We start from the raw sequence: 24,512 nt of genomic DNA, 5'->3' as shown, positions 1-24,512 counted from the left end.
TATTCTGACATTCTCCCACTTCTTCAAAGGATCTTTAATAGCAGATATTGGCATTAATCCTCTTTTTCAGAAGAAAATATATCTCACCGAGATTCTTGGTGTTCTTCATTCAAGAGTTCTTGGCATTCTTCTGTCGTCAGATCCGTTTCAGATTCTGTTATGAACTCTTCTTTATTTCCCAGATGTGATTTTTGTTACTCCTTTAGCTGCTTGAATCTTCTTGATTATACTGTGTCTTTCTTAGATAAGATTGAACTGCAGCCTATTGTAGACCTGTTCAAGCCATACTGCCCAGCAACATCTGACATCTTCTGCCCACTCTCTACCTTTGCTATTATATTCTAACTTTTCGAAAATAAAAACTGACGCAAATCTTAATGAGTGCCGGCCTGACAGTCTCGCAAATATTCTAAAAGAATTGTTTCTGTCAGAAAAATAAAAAGCTGGAATTACAAGGGAGAGTTTCAAAGTTCTTATTAATACTATCCGATCAGTATATATTGGGTTGAGTGTCAATGTTGATGTCTCCCACTCTTTGAAAAGTTTCGAATTGCTGCTTAAAGACGAGGGAAGACCATTCAATATTCATTATTTTACATCGCTTCTTCTTGTGTTTGTTCTGTGAAGTGTTCATTGTCCAAACATAAAAATCTTTCACAAAAGTGTTTGTTATCCGATTTGTTCATAGTCAGAACTGTTCATTAATCGATCAGCCACTGTATAGTACATTCCTACCTTTATTTATATCTTTTAACATGAATTCTTGAATGCTGTTTATATTTTTTTACTGTCAGTTAAGGCAATTTTTATTAATTGCTTTGATTTAAATTCAAACTGTTGCCCATACCAAAAAATGGAAATAATATCTTTCCTGCATGCATATTGAAATGTAATTTAAATAGCAACATCATCAATGATTTGTTATGTGACTTGAGGCAATCTTGGCACCACTAACTTCTGAATCAGTAGTCCTGTCATTGATTGGTCAGGTCATTGACTTTCTTTAACACAGGAATATAGGGAGTTGACCATCAATGGTTGGAGCTGCCGAGTTGCTTGTTCGGAAACTGAGTTATTGTATGGCAACCAGAAGAAATATGGCATTCATAATTTTGTTTGTAAACAGGAGTGTTCATAACTTGAAGTGTGACTGTATTCTGTCTGGTGAAAACATGGCATACATCTTCAGTAATTGAATCAATTTTTTCTGATGATTATAAAATTTATCATCAAATATCTCAAAGCCGTGAAGGACCTAGAAGATCCATGGAGGCTTAATCATCAGACTCAGATTAGATACAATCTCTAAGGTTAAATTTATATTTCAGACACGATTTATACTGATTAATGGACTAGTTAACTAGAAAGCTGAGTAGTTAAAACTAATATCCAGCTAATAGTGTCCTATATCCCACCTTACAATAATTATGATGATGATGATTTTAAAAATACTTTGTTGCTTATAGAAAATTACTTGGTACATGGAACTAACTTGATTTTATGTGCAGATTTTAATGCTAGAATGGGACATTTTGATTATTTGTCATGTTTTATCAGTGACCAGCAAATTGCTTTGAGAGTTTTGACGGATTCTTCTGTTAATAATAGAGGGAAAATTCTATCATATTTGTAACAGTCTTGTTTATCTAAATCGTTTATTGTCAGGAGATAAAGAAAGTAATTTTATGTTTTTACTGTCACAACTAGGTGCATAGACAGACACTGGGCATTTCTGACATCAGTCTTTATTTGGGAATATCCTGTTGGCCAAGATGCGTTTCAGGCATAAGCCCTTCTTCTGTTGTCTTCGTAATAAAACATAAACATGAATTTCTCATACAAATTGTTTTATATTATAATAGGTTATAATGTACCAGTGACGTGCCACCATTGGAAGTAGTGGAAGCGCCGCTTCCCTTGTATTTTCTAAAAAATAAATACATATTGTGTGATTATTTTCATATAATTAAAATTAATATTTTATTATAACTGCATTATGTATCTTATTACAAATTTCTATACTACAAGTGAAAAAAACAATAAGATTGCTGTTGCATATTCGAATATTAGTGGCGGAATGGAAGCGCTGTATTGTCAGCTTCCAAACAGCCAGATTATATTCATTTGCACATGTATTTTATAGAGCACCAATTTCATCTGGTTTAGCTGGTGAAAGCTACACACGTATAACACTTCCAATGATTCTATCCAGGACTGGTTCTGGGCTGTTAGCCATCTGCCTGCTAGACATCTGGCTGCCCTCGCCCCATTATGTGGATCACGAGTAGATTTATAACTTAACCCAACCGATAGGAGTTTACTGGTATGTTTTTATGATAATTCTGCAGTGGTGTGCCGTGACATTTGATGATAGGGAAGCTATGTTTCTATAAGAAGCCGACTTCCAGGGGCAATTGGTTAATTCTTTAAATGTATTGTTAATGGATTATTTATCTGGCGTAATTAATAAATAAACAAGTTCAATATAATTACCTCTGTTATTAGATTCAATAGATTCCCTATGCCCTCTAAATGCCAATTCTTGCTTTGATAAAAACATATAACATCTATTAATTTAAATATATCTATTTGCCATAACTATCTTGCTATAATTTTCAATATTTATTTTATATTATTTACTAATGTTAAATTCTATTCCGCTTCAATTTCCAAATTGCTTCAAATACGAAAGAATCGAAGATTTTTTGTGTCTTTTGCCAGCTAAATTGTCAAAGCCACTCTTATTCCATACACTAATTTCATTTGAAAATAGTAGGCGAGCCAACAAAACAATTTTTGCATTTTTATGCATTTACAGAGCCATTTTATTGTGAAAATGTCAAACAAATTTTTTTATTGAAGTGTTTATATTTAACTTAGGCGTTGGCCTTTCTCTTTTAATAATGTTTTCTTTTTCATTATATGATTTTGAGCCAAAACTTTTTTAAAATAAATTTTCAATATTGCAATTACATTCTGAATTGCTAGCCACTATAGCCCTTATATTGCTAGTACAATATAAGGGCTAAAATTAAAAATAAAATTAAAAAACTTACTTGGTGAAATAAAATGTGTGGTGGATGTACAGTACATACCTGGTACAAAATATTCAATTGTATGAATATACTTTTAAAGAAAATTATAATTAAATATAGATATATAAAGCAATGTACATAAAAATAACATAAAATCTTCTTTACTTTTTAAATCTTAACCACTTAGTCAAATAGCTCTCTACAAGTGGAATCGGAGATGATCCTGCTAGGTGTGCGGTGCATGCATGCACGCAGGCTGCCAAATCCCGAGGGTGCCGATACCGGTTAATGTCAAATGTCTCTTTTGTCTCATCGCTAGTATATCTCAAAGGACACAACAGGGTTGTTGTAAATTTTAAACGTTTCTCACCTTAGCTGTAAAAATCTAAATATGTTAAACTTAATAGTCATTTGTTTTCTAACTAATTCATTTTAGGACCAGGGTGTCCACGGAAATTTCCAAAATTTACAACTTTTCAGTCGGTCTCATAGAACTGGAAAAATTTCTGTTTATATTATGTCTAATATTATGAAGAAATCAGTCCCCACTGTACTCAGCTAGAGATTGGGTCGGTTAATCTTTTAAGTAATATTCCGTCTCTTTCAGCATGGTTTTGTTTATGTCCCTAATTCCCTAATCTCTTAATTATTTAACTACTTCTTAAGTAGAAATAAGTCGAAACCAGTTACTTTGTACTCGAATATTTGTAGCCTTGGGAAAAAAGTGGAAAGACAAATTTTTATGACAACGGATACATAAATCATAAATTTAAGGAAAATAAATTCTAGAGCTTTTTCTGTGCCTCGTGCATCTCTCTCATTCATTAAATTTAGTTGTAAATGATGCTGTCGAAGTAACAGTTAATTTTTTAACATTGTACAAGAATTTCTACATTGTATGTTTTTTTCTACATCCCCTTAAAGATGGGACATATGAAATTGTAATATCACTGATTTAACATTGAAATCCGTAAGTAATATAAGATGGGAGAGCAGAATAAATATATCAAACAAATTTAACGGATTTTTTTAAACTCCCGTCAACTATACAGAACTATCATAAAAACATACCAGTAAATTCTTATCGGCTGGGTTAAGTTATAAATCTACTTATGATTCACATAATCAGGCGAGGGCGGCCAAATATCTAGCAGGCAGTGGGCTAACAGCCCAGAACCGGTTCTGGATAGAATTGGAAGTGTTACATGTGTAGCATCCACCCAAGGTCCTAGGCTTCCACCAGCAAAACTGGGTGAGGTTGGTGCTCTGTAAAGTGCATGTGCAAATCTGGCTGTTTGGAAGCTGACAATACAGCGCTTCCACTCCACCACTAATATTTGAATATACATAGCAATTTTTTTTTTTCACATGTAGTATAGAAATTTGTAATAAGGTACATAATGCGATTATAATAAAGTATTGTGCGATTGTTTTCATATAATTAAAATTAATATGTATTTATTTTTTAGAAAATACAAGGGAAGCGGTGCTTCCACTGCTTCCAATGATGGCACGCTGCTGTAGTTCTGTATAGTTGACAGGAGTTTAAAAAAATCCATTAAAATATTTGATATTTTAATTCTGCTCTTCCATCTTACATTACTTACAGATTTCAATGTTAAACCAGTGATATTACTCTTTCATACGTCCCATCTTTAAGGGGATGTAGAAAAAAACGTGTACAATTCTTGTACAATGTTAAAAAATTAACTGTTACTTTGGTAGCATCATTTACAACTAAATTTAATGAATGAGAGAGATGCACAAGGTACAGAAAAAGCTCTAGAATTTATTTTCCTTAAATTTACAATTTCTGTATTTGTTGTCATAAAAATTGTATTTCCACTTTTTTCCCAAGATTACAAATATTCAAGTACAGAGTAACCAGTTTCGACTTATTTCTACTTAAGAAGTAGTTAAATAATTAAGCAATTAGGGAATTGGGGACATAAATAAAACCCTGATGAAAGAGCCAGAATTTTACTTAAACAAAAGCTTAACCGAACCAATCTGTAGCCGAGTACAGTGGGGACTGATTTCTTTGTAATATTAGATGTAATAAAGACAGAAATTTTTCCAGTTCAATGAGAGTGACCAAAAAGTTGTAAATTTTGGAAATTTCTGTGGATACCAGGTCCTAAAACGAATTAGTTAGAAAACAAATGACTATTAAGTTTAACAAATTTAGATTTTTACAGCTATGGCGAGAAACGTTTAAAATCTACAACAACCGTGTCATGTCCTTTGAGATATACTAGTGATGCGACAAAAGAGGCATTTGACATTAACAGGTATCAGCACCCTCGGGATTTGGCATGCATGCACGCACTGCACACCTCCAAGATCATCTCTGATTCCATTCATGAGCCACTGGTAGGGAGCAGTTTTAACTAAGTGGATTGTTTTAATATTTAAAAAGTAAAGAAGATTTTATGTTATTTTTATGTACATTTCTTCACAAAACTATATTTAATTATAATTTTCTTTAAAAGTATATTCATACAATTGAATATTTTGTACCAGGTATGTATAATTGTATATTCATCACACATTTTATTTTAAGAAGTAAGTTTTTATAATTTTATTTTTAATTTTAGCCCTTAGATTGTGGCTAGCGATTCAGAATGTAATTGCAATATTGAAATTTATTTTAAAAAATTTTTTTCTCAAAATCATATAATGAGAAAGAAAACATTATTAAAAGAGAAAGGCCAATGCTTAAATTAAATATAAATATGTCAACAAAAAAATTTGGTTGACATTTTCACAATAAAATTTATGAAGACATAAAATGGCTTTGTGGATGCATAAAAATGAAAAAATTGTTTTGTTGGATTTGTCTGCTATTTTCAAATAAAATTAGAATGTGGAATAAGAATGGCTTTGACAATTTAAATAATTTGAGTAAAGCTCACAAAAGACATGAAAGGCGTAAATCTTGCATCAATTCTTTCATAAAATTGAAGCAATTTGGAAATCAAAGTGGAATAGAATTTAACATTAGTAAACAATATAAAATAAATATTGAAAATTATAACAAAGTTATGGCTAATAGATATAATATATCTAAATTAGATGTTATCAAAGCAAAAATTGGCATTTAGAGGGTATATGGAATCTATTGAATCTAATTTAGCAGAGGTAATTATATTAAACTTGCTTAAGTGTGTTAGATAATCTATTAATTAAAAATACATTTAGAGAAGGCTACGGTTTTTACTGGCTTATTGAACAAATGAGTATGAATGGACCCTAGACCATCACTGATTGCCCCTGGAAGTCGGCTTCTTACAGAAACACAGCTTCCCTATCATCAAATGTCACGGCACGCCACTGCAACCTACTATTACTTCCAGGATATCTTGTAAGGTGGTGTTAACTGGTATACTTCTTGTTTAAAATTAGTTATTTACAGTTAAAAATATTTTACTGTTAAAATACCTTTAAATATATTAACAGCTAAAAGTACCATTACAGTTAAAGTTTTGTTGACTTTGCACTGAACATCACCTAGCACATACTCTTGACGTCCGTGTTAATAAGGTTCTGTTTAATCTTGTTGGCATATTAACATCTTTAAGAGCATTTATATGATAAATTAAGTTTTCTTAATTTATCGTATAAGAGATGTCTGTACTACTTTATGCTGCTCCTGTATGGGCAAATACTTATCATGATAAAATGGAAATTGTTCTTGCCTTATATCTTTGAAGAATTTTTATGTTATACCATAAAATTTCAGCTTATATGTTGTGATTAGAGTTTGATGTTTTCAGAATATTGGTAATAATAAAGGCAATAATTTCATTTTGGAGTAGACTTTTAAAATTAGATGATAAAAGTTATGTTAAAGTAGCATAAAACAAACTGTATAAATTATGTCCAATGATGGATAATTCTACATGTAATTGGTCATTGGCATTGAAAAATTTGCTAGATTAACATGGTTTCTCTTTCTTATAATTACCTCAAGTTCCTCATTTTATAAAAAGCTATCAAACATTAATTATAAGAGTGTGCTGTGAACAAACCATACAAGAAGATTGGTTTTCATTTGAAAAAACAAACATTTTCAATTATATCATAGTATTAAAACAAATGTTATGTGCTAGAATTATTTGTTTATGTACATAAATTATCATGTAAAACATTCAATACTGCAACTGAAATATGGTCAAAATTATATTTTGATATATAATAGTAGACTAATAATAGATTCTAAGAGAATTTGTAGTAATTGTAGTATGCAAGTGTATGAAACATGGAAACATGTATTCTTCATTTATTGTATGAAATTTGAAGCAAGCAGGAAAAGTATTTGATAAGATTTAAATCCTGGAAAGATATAATTAATTTATTGCATTTTTCAGAAAATGATTATTATTTTGTATTATCATGTATTAATCTATTACATGAATTTATTATATTGTACTAATTCCAGCTTTATGTAAAACTTTAATCCCTTGTAATGAACTAATGTTCAAACAATAAAGAATTGAATATTGAATAGATTATTGACAAAGACTGTCTTGTTTATAAAATCGTACTGCCTGCTATGTTACCAGCTTAGCAGTATGAAGGAGTAAATGTCAGGAGTTGCAATTTGGCACAGAGTATTAGGTGCCAAAATCATGCACACACAAAAGTAACCAGACTTGTAGGTACTCGGGACCAATAACTGAGTCAAAATAAAATACAAAATGGCAACTTTCTCTACAAACAGGCAAACTGAAGTCAGGTGGTGAGAGTACTACCCACAGGCATTTTAGGAAGTGGACTCTGACCTTAGGACTGAACACATAGTATTTTCTTTGTTAAATAAAATTTGTAATCTAATTTTTTAAATTTGGGAGTGCTTCAAATATGACATTAAAACAGGGTTTTATATCGTTACAAGTAGGTTTTTTAACATTATCTAGTAAAGTAAAATTGTGGGACCAATAAAAATTTGACGTTATATTAGGGTTGTCGTTACATCTGATGACATTATAATTGGGTTAAATTATATATTGTTTGTGCAAAATAAAAAAATAATTTTGGACAATACAATAGCCACGATTATTTTTTCAAAAATGGGAAAAATTCAATCTGGACCGACACGCAATGGAGAGAAATTTCGAAGTGAATAGGTTAATTTTATTGAAAATGCATCGTGGATGACCTCATGGTACTGGCCAGTGAAGTTTGAACAATTGTGCCCAAAAGCAGCAATACCAAAGAAGGTTGGAGAATGAGAACGAGACCTGCCTTCAGCGTCAAAGTGATTCCGCTTAGTAGTGAGTCTCCAAGACATAGTCTTGTCCCAAATATGGTTTTGCCATTTTACTTGTTTAGATTTAGAAATAAAAATCTCTACCAGGTTTTAGAAATTTTGTATTGTTGATACTGGACTCACTTTTAGGAAGACTTTGCAAACATCATTCAGGTTATACATTCATGAAATAAAGGCTTGATTAATGTGATTTATTACAAAAAAATTCAATAATGAATTAAATTGTGCTAACAGAAACACAGAGAACTGATACTATGTCAATTTTCAAATAAATTGAGAATAAAACTTAAAGTAACAAGAGAGAGTTAATGAATACTATTTTATTATTTTGATTAGCTGTATTTTGATATGATCATATACTGTCAATATTTGATTCAGAATGATAAAATAATAACACCATGGTTGTTTAAGGAATGATATACTATAAGAATTTTAAAATTTTTTTACCTATAAGTTCAAAATATTATAGTGCAAATATATACAGGGTCAGCCAAATATTCTAAAAACTTTAAAAACCCATCAAAAAGAAAAAGAAAAAGCATTGCAACAAAGGGTGGTTTGCACTATAAGTAATCTCAAGATGGGAGATTTTTTTTTGACTGGAAAGAAAATGTTTTGAAAAAATCACTGATAGATAACACTGACATGAAATACATCCTTCAGAAGAAATGGAAACAAGACTGTGTAGGAACCAGTTTTCTATTGAAAGTTCTTCCAGGAGGCATTCTTCATCAAATCAAACTAAACATCCTTCACAGTGTCTTGAATATTTATCTATACAAATTGCAATCTCTACACCAATTTTTACTGGCAGATACTGCACAAATGGAAACATTTGTCACATGGCATTATCAAACATTGTGCAGGAACCATATTAATGTGTAGTGTATTTTGGAATTGTTCTAAACACACACCACGTGGTTGGGCACCACACTATCGTAAGCTCTTTCCTTGAGTGTGGCTTATCGCTGGGTTCATCATCCTATGGTGGTAAAGGTTCTTCAATACAGAAGAACAGATTCTGTTGTTTGGTCACATGTGATGACTTAGTCGATCAGTGCAATATCTAGCCAAATGGCACAAGTATAGTCAAGTGGTGGTTAGCCATCAGTGAATGGCTTGTCTACCATTGTCGGTTATAATTGTAACACTACGGGTAATAATGAATTTCCTGAGAAAACCTTGTTAGAGACTATCTCCAAAGGGCTGAACACTATTCAGGAAGCCCTTCCTGTAAAAAGATCTGTAAAGCAGAACAACCGTAAGAATATTAGGCAAGTGGCATTGGACATGTACGCTGCTGCACACAACCTATTTGGCACTGAGAAATTCAGGCCCAATAACAAAACCCACTTATGCTGATGTTATTAAACAAGATCCATGGAAGGGAAGTGGATCTACAAAGCTAATCACTGAACTGATGTCAGGAAAGGAAAGTGCAGGAAAACACCCTGAGCTCATAATATCTCCAAACACAAGTTCAGAAGGGGAATAACTATGCCCAACAGAAGTCATAAATGCACTGCAAGAGACAGTTGATCCGACAAGCCTTAACCTAGAGGTGAAGAGCATAACATCTCTCCCAAGTGGATCACTGAAAATAAGGGTACAAATGGAGCAAGACTTCAATATACTAAAGCAGGCAATTGAAGCTCAGCCAGCTATAAAGGGAAAAGTGAAAATCACCAGACCCTTGAAGCGAAGACCAAGGGTGATTATCCTTAATGTACCGAAAAAAGACATCTGGGAGGAGGTAGTGAATAAAGTATATGACCAAAACAGAGGGTTGCAGGAAAAGGTGTTCAGAGAGGCATACGGCTCAGAAGTAGAATTCAAAACAGCCATATCTCCAAAAAACTGGGAGGACAGGTAACACATTGTTCTCAGTGTAACCCCAATGCTCAGGACCACACTGATAAACCTAAAAAGGCTCCACTATGATTGGAGCACTCTGTTAGTGGATGATTTCATTCCTATAACAAGGTGCTTCAGATGCACTGACTTTGGACATCTGGCAAGGCAATGTGACTCAAGGGAGAGGTGCAGCCACTGTGCCAGAAAACATAAATACAAAGAATACCCAAATCTTGAAGAGGAAGCAAAGTGCACAAACTACACAAAAGCTAACAAAAAGCTACCAGAGGGGAAAGGACATGATACAAGGCACAATACATATTGCAGATAAATACACAGAGAGGGACAGCAGCTACCTCATTAGTTGTTAAAATGGCCAACTATGTAAACACAGACAGACATCATCTTAATTCAGAAGCCATACACTGTTAACAATTCAATTGCCTGTCTCAGTAACTGGAGAGTGTACAGCAATGGCCAGGACAACAAACCTAAAAGTGGAGTCATCCTCCGAAATACAAATATTGACGCAGCAGTAATAACTGATCTTAGCTCAGCCCGAATAGCAACAGTTGTGATAAACTAAGAACCTCCTCTATACATTATAAGTGTCTACTTCTTGCCTGCAGATGATGATGAAGGCTGTGTGGAAGAGTTAGATGTCATCATTTTTTAGACATTAGTTTTAGGAGGGTGCTCCAGGTATCACTCAAAGGTATGACCTGGAGGTTATGGGGAGAAAGATAATGAAATAAGAAGTAAGGTGAAGAATAGGAGGTGAAAGTGGGTCAGAGGGGGAGTTAAAGTTGGGAGCTCATGGTGCCTGCAATGCATATATTGACAACGTAATAAGTTTACAAAAACAAAACACAAGGTACAAGATACAAAATACACATGTGATGACTTAGTCGATCAGCGCAATATCTAGCCAAATGGCACAAGTATAGTCAAGTGGTGGTTAGCCATCAGTGAAATTACAGTATGACAGTAGGGTGCGCCTGGTATGACAGCTAAACAAGCCAATTCCATACCGATTATGCAATTGTTACAGAAGACTGAAACATAGTTGACAAACAGTTGCTGTTATAAGAAAAACAGAGTAATTATACATATTTGTGTATCGACATGTGGAGGAAAATAACAAACATAAATACAATTAAACAAACCCAAATATAGGTGACTAACCAGGTCAATTATACATATTTTGTGCAATTGATTATAGGAGCATAAAAACCTAACAAACCAATACATCAAGATGAATTGTAATATAACGAACACAATAACATATTTGTACAGTTAGAATAGACAGATGTTACAAAACAACTATAATTTTGTACATTTTGTGTACCTGACAATGATAGTATAGGCTAGATACATAAAGTGGGGAACAGAGTTACAACAAAAAACACCTATTTCTAGGCACAGAAAGAGAAATTCTTGTGATTGCAGTAGTGGATTTAAACAGTAAGTACAGATTGACGATTACCATTGGTGGCTGGCTGTTGTGCGATGAGTTGAGCGCTGCAGTTGTTGTTAGAAACTTGTTCAGATGTCAATAGATGTTTTCATCTTCAAGAAGACTGCTATTGCAGAAGGGCCAATTGTTCCCTGCAAGTAGAACATGACCCATTAGTCTTGTTCTCTCCTCTGTGAAGAGTTTTCAGTCCCACGAGTAGTGTTGGTTGTCCTGCGTTGAGACTTTATCACAGGGGCACACATCTGAGCTTCTCAGATGGAACCTCTTCAGGTACGAGTTAAAATTACCATGACCAGTAATTAACTGAGTCATGAGGAAGTTTGGAACAAAGTGTTTCCATTTAAGTCTGCTGCTGATATTCGGGATGAAGATGTGCATTGTTCTTCCCATTGTGCTGTTATTCAGTTTTCCTGCCATTAAATAAAGCAAATAAAATGCAAATAAAGCAGTAAACTCAAACGAGCTAGCTCTAGAGTCCACTGCTTTATTTTTGAGATGGGAATCTTGCTGTAGCTCAGGTTTAGATTGGAGGCAGCGGCCTGCTTGGCCAGCTGGTCATCTGCCTCATTACCCAAAACACCAGATTGCCCACGGACCCACCTGAAATAGATCATGTGGCTGTGGGTGTGGTAGTTAAGTAGTGGTGAATACAAAGGATGTTTGCACCCCTGTTGTGAGAGCTGTAGATGGAGTGCAGAGCCATTGTACTATTTGTGTAAATGCCTATAGTCTTGGCACAAGGAAACCAATCTTCATAAACATGCTCTAGTGCTTAGTGATTGCCAGGAGTGCCTGCGGGACAGTACAGTGCAGTCCAAGCTTGAAGGCCAATTTATGGGTAGTTATACAGTACAAATGCCGCACCAATATTCTCTTGGTGCTAAAAACCAGGCATCATCAAAGCTTTTAGCAAGCATTACATAGTGGCTGGGGACGTAAACAAAAAAATCTCCCCTGTGGTTCCACAAAGAAGAGGATCAGAGGGGCAGACTGCTGAGTGACTGGATAGACACAAATGATTGCTTGTCACTGAATACTTCAGATATCCCTACCTTTTTCACAGGCAGGGCCAGAGGTTGGATCAACATGTGCATAGCCCCCACAGTGATGGGCCGCTACATAGAGTGGTGTGAAACACAACTAATCCTTTCAGCGAGTGACCACCACTACATCCTCACTGAATTAAGTGGCATTCTCCAGGCAATTACTACCGACAACAACTACACAAAAGAGAACGAACTGGGACCTTTTCATGCATGCTTTCACTGAACGTTGGAGAACACAACAATTAAGACTCCCTAAAGACTGGACTCCACATTACCTGAAAACAGAAACTCAGAAACAGAACTGAAACATATAGAGTTTTCGTTTCAGTTATGTTTTTGTTTTAAGTTGACACCACTAGAAATGTGCCATCTGTTGATCAGTTCTGTAATTGTCGTAGAGTCAAACATGGATGACACTATGGATTTTGCCATGCTTTCTCTGCATTTATTAACAATGAAATTGTTAATAATCTTTGAATTATTTACATTTTATTTTCTAACTTCTTCGATGAAGAATTCCAAATCTATTTGTTTCCTCATCATTTTCACTACACTTTCTGCCATTACGACAATCAAACTACACGTGACTAATGCACGTGACTACGCGTAACAAATCCTTGCGTTTTTATTGGTTGCAGTACTACAGAAGCGTGGGAGGAAAACGGAAAAGTTAAATAATTTTTAACTCTGCTTTCACTCTTGTTTCTGTCCAACTGAATGTTACAAAACTGAAAGTTTCGTCAGTTTGGCTTTCAGTTTTAGGATTACATTGCGGATTCCGGTAATGTGGAGTCCAGGCTTAACACCCCAGATGAGATTGATACATATGCCGACAGACTAACTGAAACAATGTCAAGAGCAATAGGACCAAGCTACAACTAGAAAGCGGAAGACACACAAAGGCACACGCTGGTGAACTGGAAGCCTGAAAACGCTGAAGAGAGAAGTCAGACTATGTTGGCAACACCTACAAAGCAAGCAGAGCGCGATGATAAAACAACAAAAGCAGAAAGAATACAAGAAAATAAAGGAATACATCATGGAAAGAATACTACAGTCAGCAAAACAAAAACCCATGGAGCCACTCCTACCAGATAGTTTTTAAAGGAATCAAAAAGGCAAACATTCTACACATCTTCAATGCAGACAATAATATTAATTTGAGCATACAGGACCTTCTGAACACCCACTTTTGTGTGGATGGGTGGGAGGAGGACCAGGCAGTACACACCTGACAGGCCAATTAGCACAGACAATGATAAACAGTTTTCATTCACAGAAGTGAGGAATGCAGTGAAAACCCTGGCTAATAAAAAAGCATCTGGCATTGATGGGATCACCACAGAAACTGTAAGTAGCTTTCGAAGAGGTGCCAATAGCTTTTGTGATTTTATTTAACTCCTGCCTCTCAACTGGCCACTTCCCAGACCACTGGAAAGTGGCCAGTGTGAAATTCATACCAAAAACAGTCAACCCCACCTTGAACAAAGACTACCGATCAATCAGCTTGCTCCCTGCAATGGGGAAAGTACTGGATGGCCTTTTAATTGGAAGGATCACTTGGCACTTAAGTAAACACAAACAGCAGCATGACAGCCAATTTGGCTTCGCAAGGAAGATTGATGATTGATGCTGCTCAAAGCGCAAAAGACTTCATTCAGAGAGCATGGAAGAATGATCGACAAAATCAATCATTCTTCTCTATTTGATCAGCATATATTTCCATAAGGCATTCAACCATCTCTGGTGGCTGAACATTCTAAACAAGTTACAAAGGACTCACTTTCCAAACAACATCTACAACCTTACTAGGAGCTACTTAAATCACAGAAAAGTGGGGGTCATCACTAGCACCATTCAAGTGACAAAAGAAATGACAAGGGGCTGTCCCCAAGGGTCCAGGTGTGGACCTGGCCTTTGGAACCTGGTATACAATGACCTCCTCATGCTAATCACAGAAGAAGATGTCAGACTATAAGGATTCGCAGATGATACACTGGTCCTCCTAGCCCACAGGAATAGTGATAAATTACAGAAGAAGGCAAATAACATCTTGGAAGAAATACATAACTGGAGTGAATATAACAAACTCTCAATTAACTACAGTAAATGTGAGGCTCTAGTCTGTTCTAGATTGCAATTGAGAAAACAACTTCAACAGCCTCTCTGCATTTATATAAGCAACAATAAAATGAAGATAGTCTCTCAACTCAGATACTTAGGCCTGTATTTCAACTCTACACTTAGTTGGAGCCACCACATACAGGAGATGTGTAAAAAAGTTACACAGAAGGCTAACCATTTGTGTCACATTGCCAGAAACCAGTGAGGATTGAACAGTAGAGACAGCAATATCATCTATGAAGGAGCATTACAGCCAGCACTACTATATGCAGTGCAAATTTGGGGTGAGAAAGCAAGCAAAGAATACATAAAGAGGAAACTTCTCTCCATTCAGTGGAGAGCAATGCTGCAGATTTGTAGTGCCTACAGGACTGCACCGAGAAATGCCTTGTTGGTTCTGGCCAATGTGACCCCTGTTAATCTAAAAATCAAGGGAATATATTGGAACCGGTACTTGACCAGGATAGACTACAACAACCTATCCCCTGAAGCCATAGCAGACATGGAACGAAAGGGGAAGATCCCTTCAAACAGTCTGAATTTAGTTGAGGCCCTAGCCCATTATGGCATCGATAAATACATAGCAAGTACTGATCTAACTGCACCTGATTAACTGTATTTAAAAGGTTACTGATATTTAGATTGTATTAATTATGAAAAGTGAAACTTATTGGTACAAGAATTATTAAGTTTCAACAGGTAAAAGTGTTAAAAACAAAAAAATTAGTAATCCATGGATATAAAAAATAATTTATTTTAAAATTTACTACTGATTTTTATTCTGAGAGTGAATTTTGAGGCCCCTTTGATTTCTGAGGCCCCAGGTGCACACCTCGTGCACCTGGCAGAAATCTGCCACTGGGTGGAGGGCATATTAAATACTTACTATCAGAGTTACTGCTGTAATAAACAAATTGAACATGTAGTAGTCATTTTCATTGCATGAAGTAGGCCTTCAGTGCCACTTATTGATTTTTTTTCTGTCAAAAAGAATCCTATTCCAATAACACTTATAGTGCAAGTCACACTTCAATATAATGCTTTTTCATTGTTACTATGAATTTTTAAAGCTTTTAGAGACTTATTGCTGGTCCTATATGTATAGGGCAAATTGTAAAAGATCATAGAGTTAGAAACTTAAATTCTCTTACATGTGGAAAGAATGAGAAAAATAAAAAGTGTGGATAATTAATTAATTTACTGTTCTGGTGATTTCATTTTCAGAAAACTATATATCTATTAAGTTTTGATAAATGTATTTACTTAATACTACTATTTCAATTTTATGATATGACTTAAAACAGTAGAATTTTAAAATTAATAAAATAAATGTAATAAATGTTTATTTACATTTGAAATGCTTTTTTAATGCATAACATTTATTAGTGATTAAAATTAATATTAAGTTTCATTTACTTTTATTCTTCATGCTATTTAAGTAGTATTAATATTTTATTTCAAGTTACAGCAATGGATATAGGTACAAATCCTCAAGATTTATATAATGTCCACTCTCGTACAAGATGGGCAGTTTGCATACCTGAAGATATCGGAGGTTCTGGAAATCCTGCAAAACTTTTAGGCAGAGGTAATGTTAGATAAGATGGAGTTAATAACCATAATATCATGCAGATGACATGCAGCAGCATATGCCACATAAAGCAACAATACCTTGTAGAAAGTCACTATAATAAAAATTAAACCATTACATAATCCACATCACTTTATATGCTGTGCATCTGGAATGGTATTTAAAGTATGACAATATTACATCCACAACACACCATAACTTCTAAAACTTACTTCCAACATAAACCAAAAACGGTGCTTAATTCAACTTTTACGTCTTTTACTAATGTTCTTGAACCTTTGGTTCTTCTTCAGGTGAAAAAACGGGCAAACCAATTTACATTCGATTGAGCTGATCTTTTTTGAAAGAATTCTGAAATGGAATATCGTCAGAAACCCATGCAGTCGTCGTCATCATTTGCGCATGTGCCGTTGTGAGCCTAACTTTCATCTTGTCGTGTCATATCCCAGGGTTTGCCACGCTACTGATAAGGATATTTTATCTTTACTGTTGATACAATTGTTACCCTGAGCTGCTTGTGTACATAAATCGCTTCCCTCAAACGCAAATGGTATGTCTGGTGTGTGGTGTACATTATCCTGGCTTGATTAAATAAAGGTTGTATCTCAGGGTCCGTGGCATACTGTGCTAAGGCGGTTGTAGGCCTCTTGTGGAGGATGTCCGCTTTATGCTCTTTAAGCCTCACTCCTAAAGATCTCTTTGTGGAGCTGACATATATTAAGTCTTTATCACATCTGAGATTCCTAATCGGGATGGTGTATACTCCAGCCAGCATGTCTTGTTGCGGAGTATCTTTCACATTACTAAGCAGTCGAAATATTGTAGGACATCGTCTAAATACAATGGAAACTTGTCTTTTCTTAGTGATCTTGGTATGTAGTTTCTTTAAATACGGATTATAAGTGATAGAAACTCTGTCCTTAGGTTCTTTCCCTTGTGTTTCCGGACATTCTGCTCGTTGGGGATGAAGCATTTTTTTGGCTAAGGTAGTTATCAGTTTACCATACCCATGGTGTTCAGCAATACTCTTAAGTGTGTTGATTTCTGTTTCAAATGCATGCGATGTCAAAGAGTGGTGTAAGCCCTTTTAACCAAGGTGTTAAATGCTGCTACTTTATATTGCCTCGGGTCACATGACCCTACTGGAATGTATATTTGTTCTGCGAGCGGTTTTCTGTATACTTCTGTGCTGATGGTTGATCCTTTAACCATGATGCTGACATCAAGAAAATGAACCTGGGTGTAGCTTTCCTGTTCAATACCCAGAGTTAAGCCGTACAGGTTGTTATCAAATGATGCTATGAATGCTGGCATATCAGGCTTACACCTCCATAAGATGAGTATATCGCCCACATACCTCTTATACATAATTATATTGTGGAGGTGGTCAGGAAGTAGTTTATCTTCTAGGAGTCTAATCACCAGTTCACAAAGGTCTCCCGAGACTGGGCTCCCTATTGGTACACCCCTTCTTTGTTTGTAAACTGTGCCTTTGAACTGAAAGAACAAGTTATAGCACAATAAATGTGCCAACTCCAAAATTTGATGGTGGTAATTAACATCCTCTACTATTTTGAATAACAAATCTCTTACTGCATAAAAGGCTGGTGGTAGAAGTACAGAAGGGTACAGTGATTTAAAATCAAGTACAGTTAGGAACTTCGGGGGTACCAATCTGCTTCAGGAGTGCTATGAGGTCTACATTATTGGATATAGTGAACTGGTACTCTTCTAAGTCTGGTGCGATTAAAGTGTGCATTATCGTATGGGTTTTGACAAACCCGAATAATTTAGGCATGTCCGGAGAGTCCAGTAAAATGCTCTTAAGTTCTAACCTCTTAGATAACTTGGTGTTGGCGAACCTTTTGACTCTTGCATTCAATTTTTCAACCATGTTATTGTCAACTCGCTCACATTGGGTAAGATTGATATAATCTAACAGCAATTGCTCAAATGTCTGCTGCTTCATAACTACCACAGTTTTGGCCATGTCGGTTCTAATGAGAGTGACTCCATTTTTCTTCATCCATCTACGGGCCTTTGATATTTTAGCTCCTAACTGCTTATAATCCAATGCCTTTTTAGCTTTTACTATTTTGCTCTATTTTAGCTTTTACTATTATTATAAAGTATGACATACCAATGGACAATTTACAAGGTATCATCTCAAACACTCATAACATGAAAAATGTTTACACTGGAAAAATCCACAAGTACACTCCACTCACCCAAGAAATAAAATACCTATGGAGGATAGATAGGTTTATTGTGCTTATTGTCCTCTCTTCCACTGATGTCATATCATATACACTACACAAAAGTCTAGAAACATTAAATCTTAATAAAAACATATACATGATACTACAGAAAATCACAATACTGAACACATATCACATTGTTAAAAAGTTTCTAGACATGGACACATACTCTAATAACACAGATGCTTAATATTACACTTGTTTTGGTAGCTAATGCTTCGAGTTTAGTCCAGCATAGCATTTAGCACCAGTATAAGCTGAATATGACATTTGCGATATAATAATAATACTGGCTTGGACGTTGCCCTGGTTAACAAGGTCTGCATTCGTTGATTAGGCAGAGGCTCACATTCGAAAAATAGGCCACAGTCTTCCTTGGTTACTGGTGGCGAAAGCAGCACCGGCCCAAGCATGGCTACTGCAATGCCCTCAACAGATGTGAGAAATCAACCTAGCCTTGGTGTTTCTGTGGCAATGCATCCACAGACCACAAAAGCTGGAAAACCACGCCAATGGATGAAATGGACATCAGAAATTAACGAGATTATCATCCATACTTACTACACGATCACAAAACTTGAAACAAACATGACAGCATACAGAAAACAACTACATCATAGATTCACACAACAATATCCTCACCTCACTGTCATCGAACAAAGGGTTGTCGATCAAAAAAGAACAATTATACACAACTACCTTATCTCACAAACAACACTTGAACTTATCAAACAACAGGTTGCTGATCAAATACATCAACAGACAGAAACATTTAACATTATTAATGAAGATCACGTAACCTGTCGGGATAATCCAGCAATAAGCATTGATAATAGCACACATACAACAACTATTATTAATGATACTACAGGCACTTCCTCATTCATCACTGATAACATAAACATAGAATTAGTTAATATCCTCTCACTTATATTTCAGGAAACACTCACTAAATATACAGGTACAGATCCCACACAAAGACCACGAATACCGAAAATCAACACGTCAAAGAAAGTAGGAAAAACACTAAATTATGTAAACACTCATTTACTACCACACTACATTCATTCAATTTCTACACTCTCAGACATTTATACATTAGTTTATGCTGGGGCAGTCACAGTAGTAACACACCATGGACTGAAAATACAGACACACACAAAACACAATTCTATCACAAGCCTGCCTGGCAGAGAAGAATAGAAACACAAATAAATGACACAATAGCAATTAGGCAGGTTGACACAATACACTAAAAATAACATAACACCTAAATTAAAGAAACAACTCAAAAACATTTTCAAGAAAATTAAAACACACACAAAACACGAACATCACAACACACACATTACAGAATACATCGATACACTAAAACAGAAACTCGCAGCCAAAGCACGTAGACTCAAACGATACAAGACATGTACACTACGAAAACAACACAATAAATTATTCACAAACAACGAAAAACTTTTCTACAGACAAATCAGTACCAAAACAAACACTGATACACAGCACAGTGGCACACCAACAGAAGAAGAACTCACAACTTATTGGTCTTCTCTTTGGTCCAATGCTGTTACACACAATGCTGATGCAGGCTGGATCGAGGAAAAGAACAGAAACTTGCAAACTTGCATAACATACCAACTATGCCCTGTGCTGAAATAAACATACACGACATCCGTTATGCTGTTAACAGAACACACAACTGGAAGACACCTGGTGTAGACAACATTCACAATTTCTGGTACAAAAAGTTTACATCACTGCACCAGGAACTAGCTAAACATCTAACACACATCATCATCAATCCACAAGACAAGCCAAATTTCTTACTCAGGGCATCACCTACATGAAACCTAAAAACAACAACATCACAGACCCCATACAATACAGACCAATTACATGTCTTCCAACACTCTACAAATTATTGAAATTATTGTTTGTGATATCCTGTATCACAAACAAAATATACAAACATGTTGAAGAACATGACATTCTTACAGAACAACAAAAAGGTTGCCATAGAAATCACAGAGGATGCAAACAGTGGCTTAGCGAACATAACTGGTGCCCAGGGCACGACACTTTATTGGAGCCCCCCTCAAGAAAGAAATCTTGTTTGTCTTGGAGATCATTTGGCACCCCTCTGCGACTGGTGCCCAGGGCGTGATAGACCCTCTCGCTACGCTAGTGGATGCAAAGAACAGTTACTCATAGATTCAGTCATTCTACGACAAGCACACAAACAACACAGAAACATATACATGGCATATATAGACTACAGAAAAGCATTCGACAGCGTTCCACACAGTTGGCAACTACATATTCTGCACATGTACAAAATACATCCATCACTTATTGCATTTATCCAAAACACTATGCAGCACTGGAGAACAACACTGCATCTCAGGGTTAGTAACATTTCCATACAAACAAACAAAATATTCATTAGGCAAGGAATTTTTCAAGGAGATTCCTTGAGTCCTCTCTGGTTCTGTCTAGCCCTGAACCCATTATCCAATGTGTTAAACAACAAGCAATATGGCTACAATATCAGACATGAAAAAACAACACAGTTTACGCTGTCACATCTCATGTACATGGACAACATAAAACTTTATGCATCCACACAAAAACAACTTCATCAACTCTTACAAATCACACATTCATTCACTAAGGACATACAAATGGAGTTTGGCCTAGGCAAATGCAAAACACTTCACATAGAAAAAGGAGTCCTGAAGAAAGAAGATTTTGCACTTGGAAATGGAGAAGTTATTGAATTCGTGGAAGAGGGCGAGTTCTACAAGTATTTAGGATTCCAACAGGCCAAATTAACAGAACATACACAAATAAAGCAATGATTAATTAAAGAATAGCAAAGTAGGTTAAATGCTATCCTCAGAACACAGTTAAATGCAAAACATACAGTTAAAGCAATAAACACATATGTCATCCCAGTACTCACTTACTCTTTTGACGTTATACATTGGACTCACAGATCTTGAGCAACTCCAAAGGAAAACAAGAACAACACTTACTAAGCATAAACAACATCATACTAAATCTGCCATAGAAAGATTAACCCTTCCACGTAAAGATGGCACATGTGGCCTGATTGACATAGTTAACCTTCACTATAAACAAATACAGTCATTGTGAGAGTTTTTCTACAGGAAACAAGAAACAGCACAGTTACACAAAGCAGTAACTCTAGCAGACTCAAATAACACTCCATTAAACTTGCACTCACATCATACAGACTTGACACAACATATAAAAAGCATAGATACCATCAAGCAATCATGGACTCGAAAGGCACTCCATGGTAGGCATCCTTATGACCTGGCCCAGGATTTTGTTGACAAAACTGCATCAAACAGCTGGTTAGATTGAGGATGCCTCTTTGGGGAGACAGAAGGCTTTATGATTGCCATACAGGATCAGGTCATAAATACTAAAAACTACAGAAAACACATACTCAAAGATACAACACTCACAAATGACACATGCAGAAAATGTCACATCATGCCAGAAACTATACAACACATCACTTCTGGTTGCAAGCTCTTGGCACAGACAGATTACTTACATAGACACAATCAAGTAGCAAATATAATACACCAAGAGCTTGCAAAGAAACACAAATTGGCAGACATCCACGAACCATACTACAAGTATATTCCACAGACAGTATTGGAAAATAACACGCACAAAATGTATTACGACAGAGCCATAATCACAGATAAAACAATTTACCACAACAGACCAGACATCACACTCATTGACAAACACAATAAAATCACATACATTATAGACATAGCCATTCCAAACACTCACAATGTACAAAACACAAGCACTGAAAAAATTAGCAAGTACACAGAACTCACCCAGGAAATAAGGCATCTGTGGAGGATGGATAGGGTACTTATTGTACCTGTCATTCTCTCCTGTACAGGTGTGATACCACACACTACACAAAAGCCTGGGTACAACATAATAGAAATACATACATCACACTACAGAAGGCCACTATATTGAATACATGCCATATTGTTAGGAAATTCCTGAATACTGACACTGACACATTTAATTTTAGTTTTGTTTTGGTTGCTATGCCTTGACTCTGGTCCAGCATAGAAAAGGAACTCCACTATTTTTAAAATTTTGAGGAACATTAGAGAGAACAATTCTGTTGAATAAGAGTGAGTTTTAAAGAATATTGGTTCTAAGCAATGCAGATGGATCTGAACATAAATAAACTGCAGTGTCTATGAAAGAGTTAAAGGACATTATAAAGGCATTAGATCAGGTAGATCTAACACTTCTTTGTCACACAGTATTTGAGATAGAAACATAGAAAAATGCAGAGTTAGAAACCTTAAAATCACAAAACAACAGAAGTAATATGGGTTTACCAAAGGAGTTTAAAAGACAATGGTATTAAAGTCTCTATTAACTACAGAGTTTTTTTACATCTTAGCCATGCCTTTGAAATGGATTGTAAATATTTTTGTCATGTAGAAAATTGTAATTTTTTACTATTTTATTTTTCTTAATTATTTTAGATTTAAATTTAATTGTGCTTTTGTATTTTCCATCATTAATATAGAAATGTTTTTTCTTATAATCTGTTATAATGATATTCATGGCAAAATAACTTATGAAGGCATGTTCCTGACAATGAATGTTCAATGTTTAAAAGTGTTTAGACTTCCTGTGTTTTTAAATATTTTTTCTTTATTAATGAAAGTTTATGTTTTTATTTAAATAATGTTCCATGCACAAGCTGATACTGGCTTAAAGTGGGCCAAAAACATCTATTGTTTAAAATAAGATACTGGCTATTAGAAGAAGCAGTTTGTGTGTCTCACAGTTTACTAAATGATGTCAAGATTTACTGACTATGAAGAAAACAATAAACAATCTCAATCAAATTTTGTTATCTAACTATTCAAAGTAATCTGTATAGATAATCATTTTATTTTTATTTTCTATTCATAATAATTAGTTCCACAAATTATTTTGATATTTTTCTGTATAATAATGATGATAAAATATTCTGTAATATTTCATCAGGTGTTATTTGTGCAATGGAAGCAGCTCTTGATTATATGAAAATGGGAAGTTTAGCAGGAAAAACAGTTGCAGTTCAGGGGGCTGGATCTGTAGGTATGTTTCTCTCTTTTTTTAAGATCATATAAAAATTGTAATTATTCATTAACTATATATATAAAGGTAAAATAATAACTCTTTCTAACCTGTTACCGGTGCGTCTACTATGTCATAACAAACCAAAAACGAACCCAAACTAACGTTTTCGAACCCTTATAACGGTTCTTCTTCAGGCTTTTTTTAAAATCTCTGATGGGAAAAAAAATGCAGCTGATAAAAAACTTTAAATTTGAAATACGTATGTTCGAATGCACGTTTCCCGTTTCCGTCGTTGTATGTCATGCGCAGTCGACTCCAAAACGGGTATCATAAATTACCATTCATAAACGCTAGCCACGCTGTTGATAACGTAATCTCTTCTTTATAATTGATGCATTGATTATCCTTAAGGTTAGCTAAGTATATGCTGGCTGCCTCTAGCCATCTGATATGGTGTACTTGCCGTGTGGTGCGGATAATTCGGGCTTTCATAAATTCGGGGTCTATATCCGGATCCGAGGCATATACTGCTAGAGCCATCATGCTCCTTTGTTTCTGAATATCCGCAGCGTGTTCTTTGAGTCTAACCTCTAAGGATCGTTTGGTGGAGCCCACATACAGAAGGTTTCTATCACATCTGCGATCTATCATCGGTATGCTGTAGACCCCTGACAGCCTATCTTTATCAGGTTGATCTT

General features: G+C 35.2%; 1 protein-coding gene across 1 annotated transcript in view; it reads left to right on the top strand.

The window, feature by feature from the left end:
- Positions 1-24,512, top strand: part of LOC111633554 (phenylalanine dehydrogenase-like) — a 76,931-nt gene that overhangs the window by 45,615 nt on the left and 6,804 nt on the right. The window contains exons 4-5 of the mRNA XM_023378143.1: positions 16,198-16,396; positions 23,740-23,832. Of these exons, the coding sequence (XP_023233911.1) occupies positions 16,198-16,396; positions 23,740-23,832 (292 nt within the window). The remainder of the gene's footprint in view (positions 1-16,197; positions 16,397-23,739; positions 23,833-24,512) is intronic.

Source organism: Centruroides sculpturatus, unplaced genomic scaffold (assembly GCF_000671375.1).
Source record: "Centruroides sculpturatus isolate CEXI.00-Female unplaced genomic scaffold, Cexi_2.0 scaffold749, whole genome shotgun sequence".
Lineage (NCBI taxonomy): Eukaryota > Metazoa > Arthropoda > Arachnida > Scorpiones > Buthidae > Centruroides > Centruroides sculpturatus.
The sequence above is the reverse complement of the archived record's forward strand: the minus strand, read 5'-3'. Positions and strand labels throughout refer to the sequence as shown.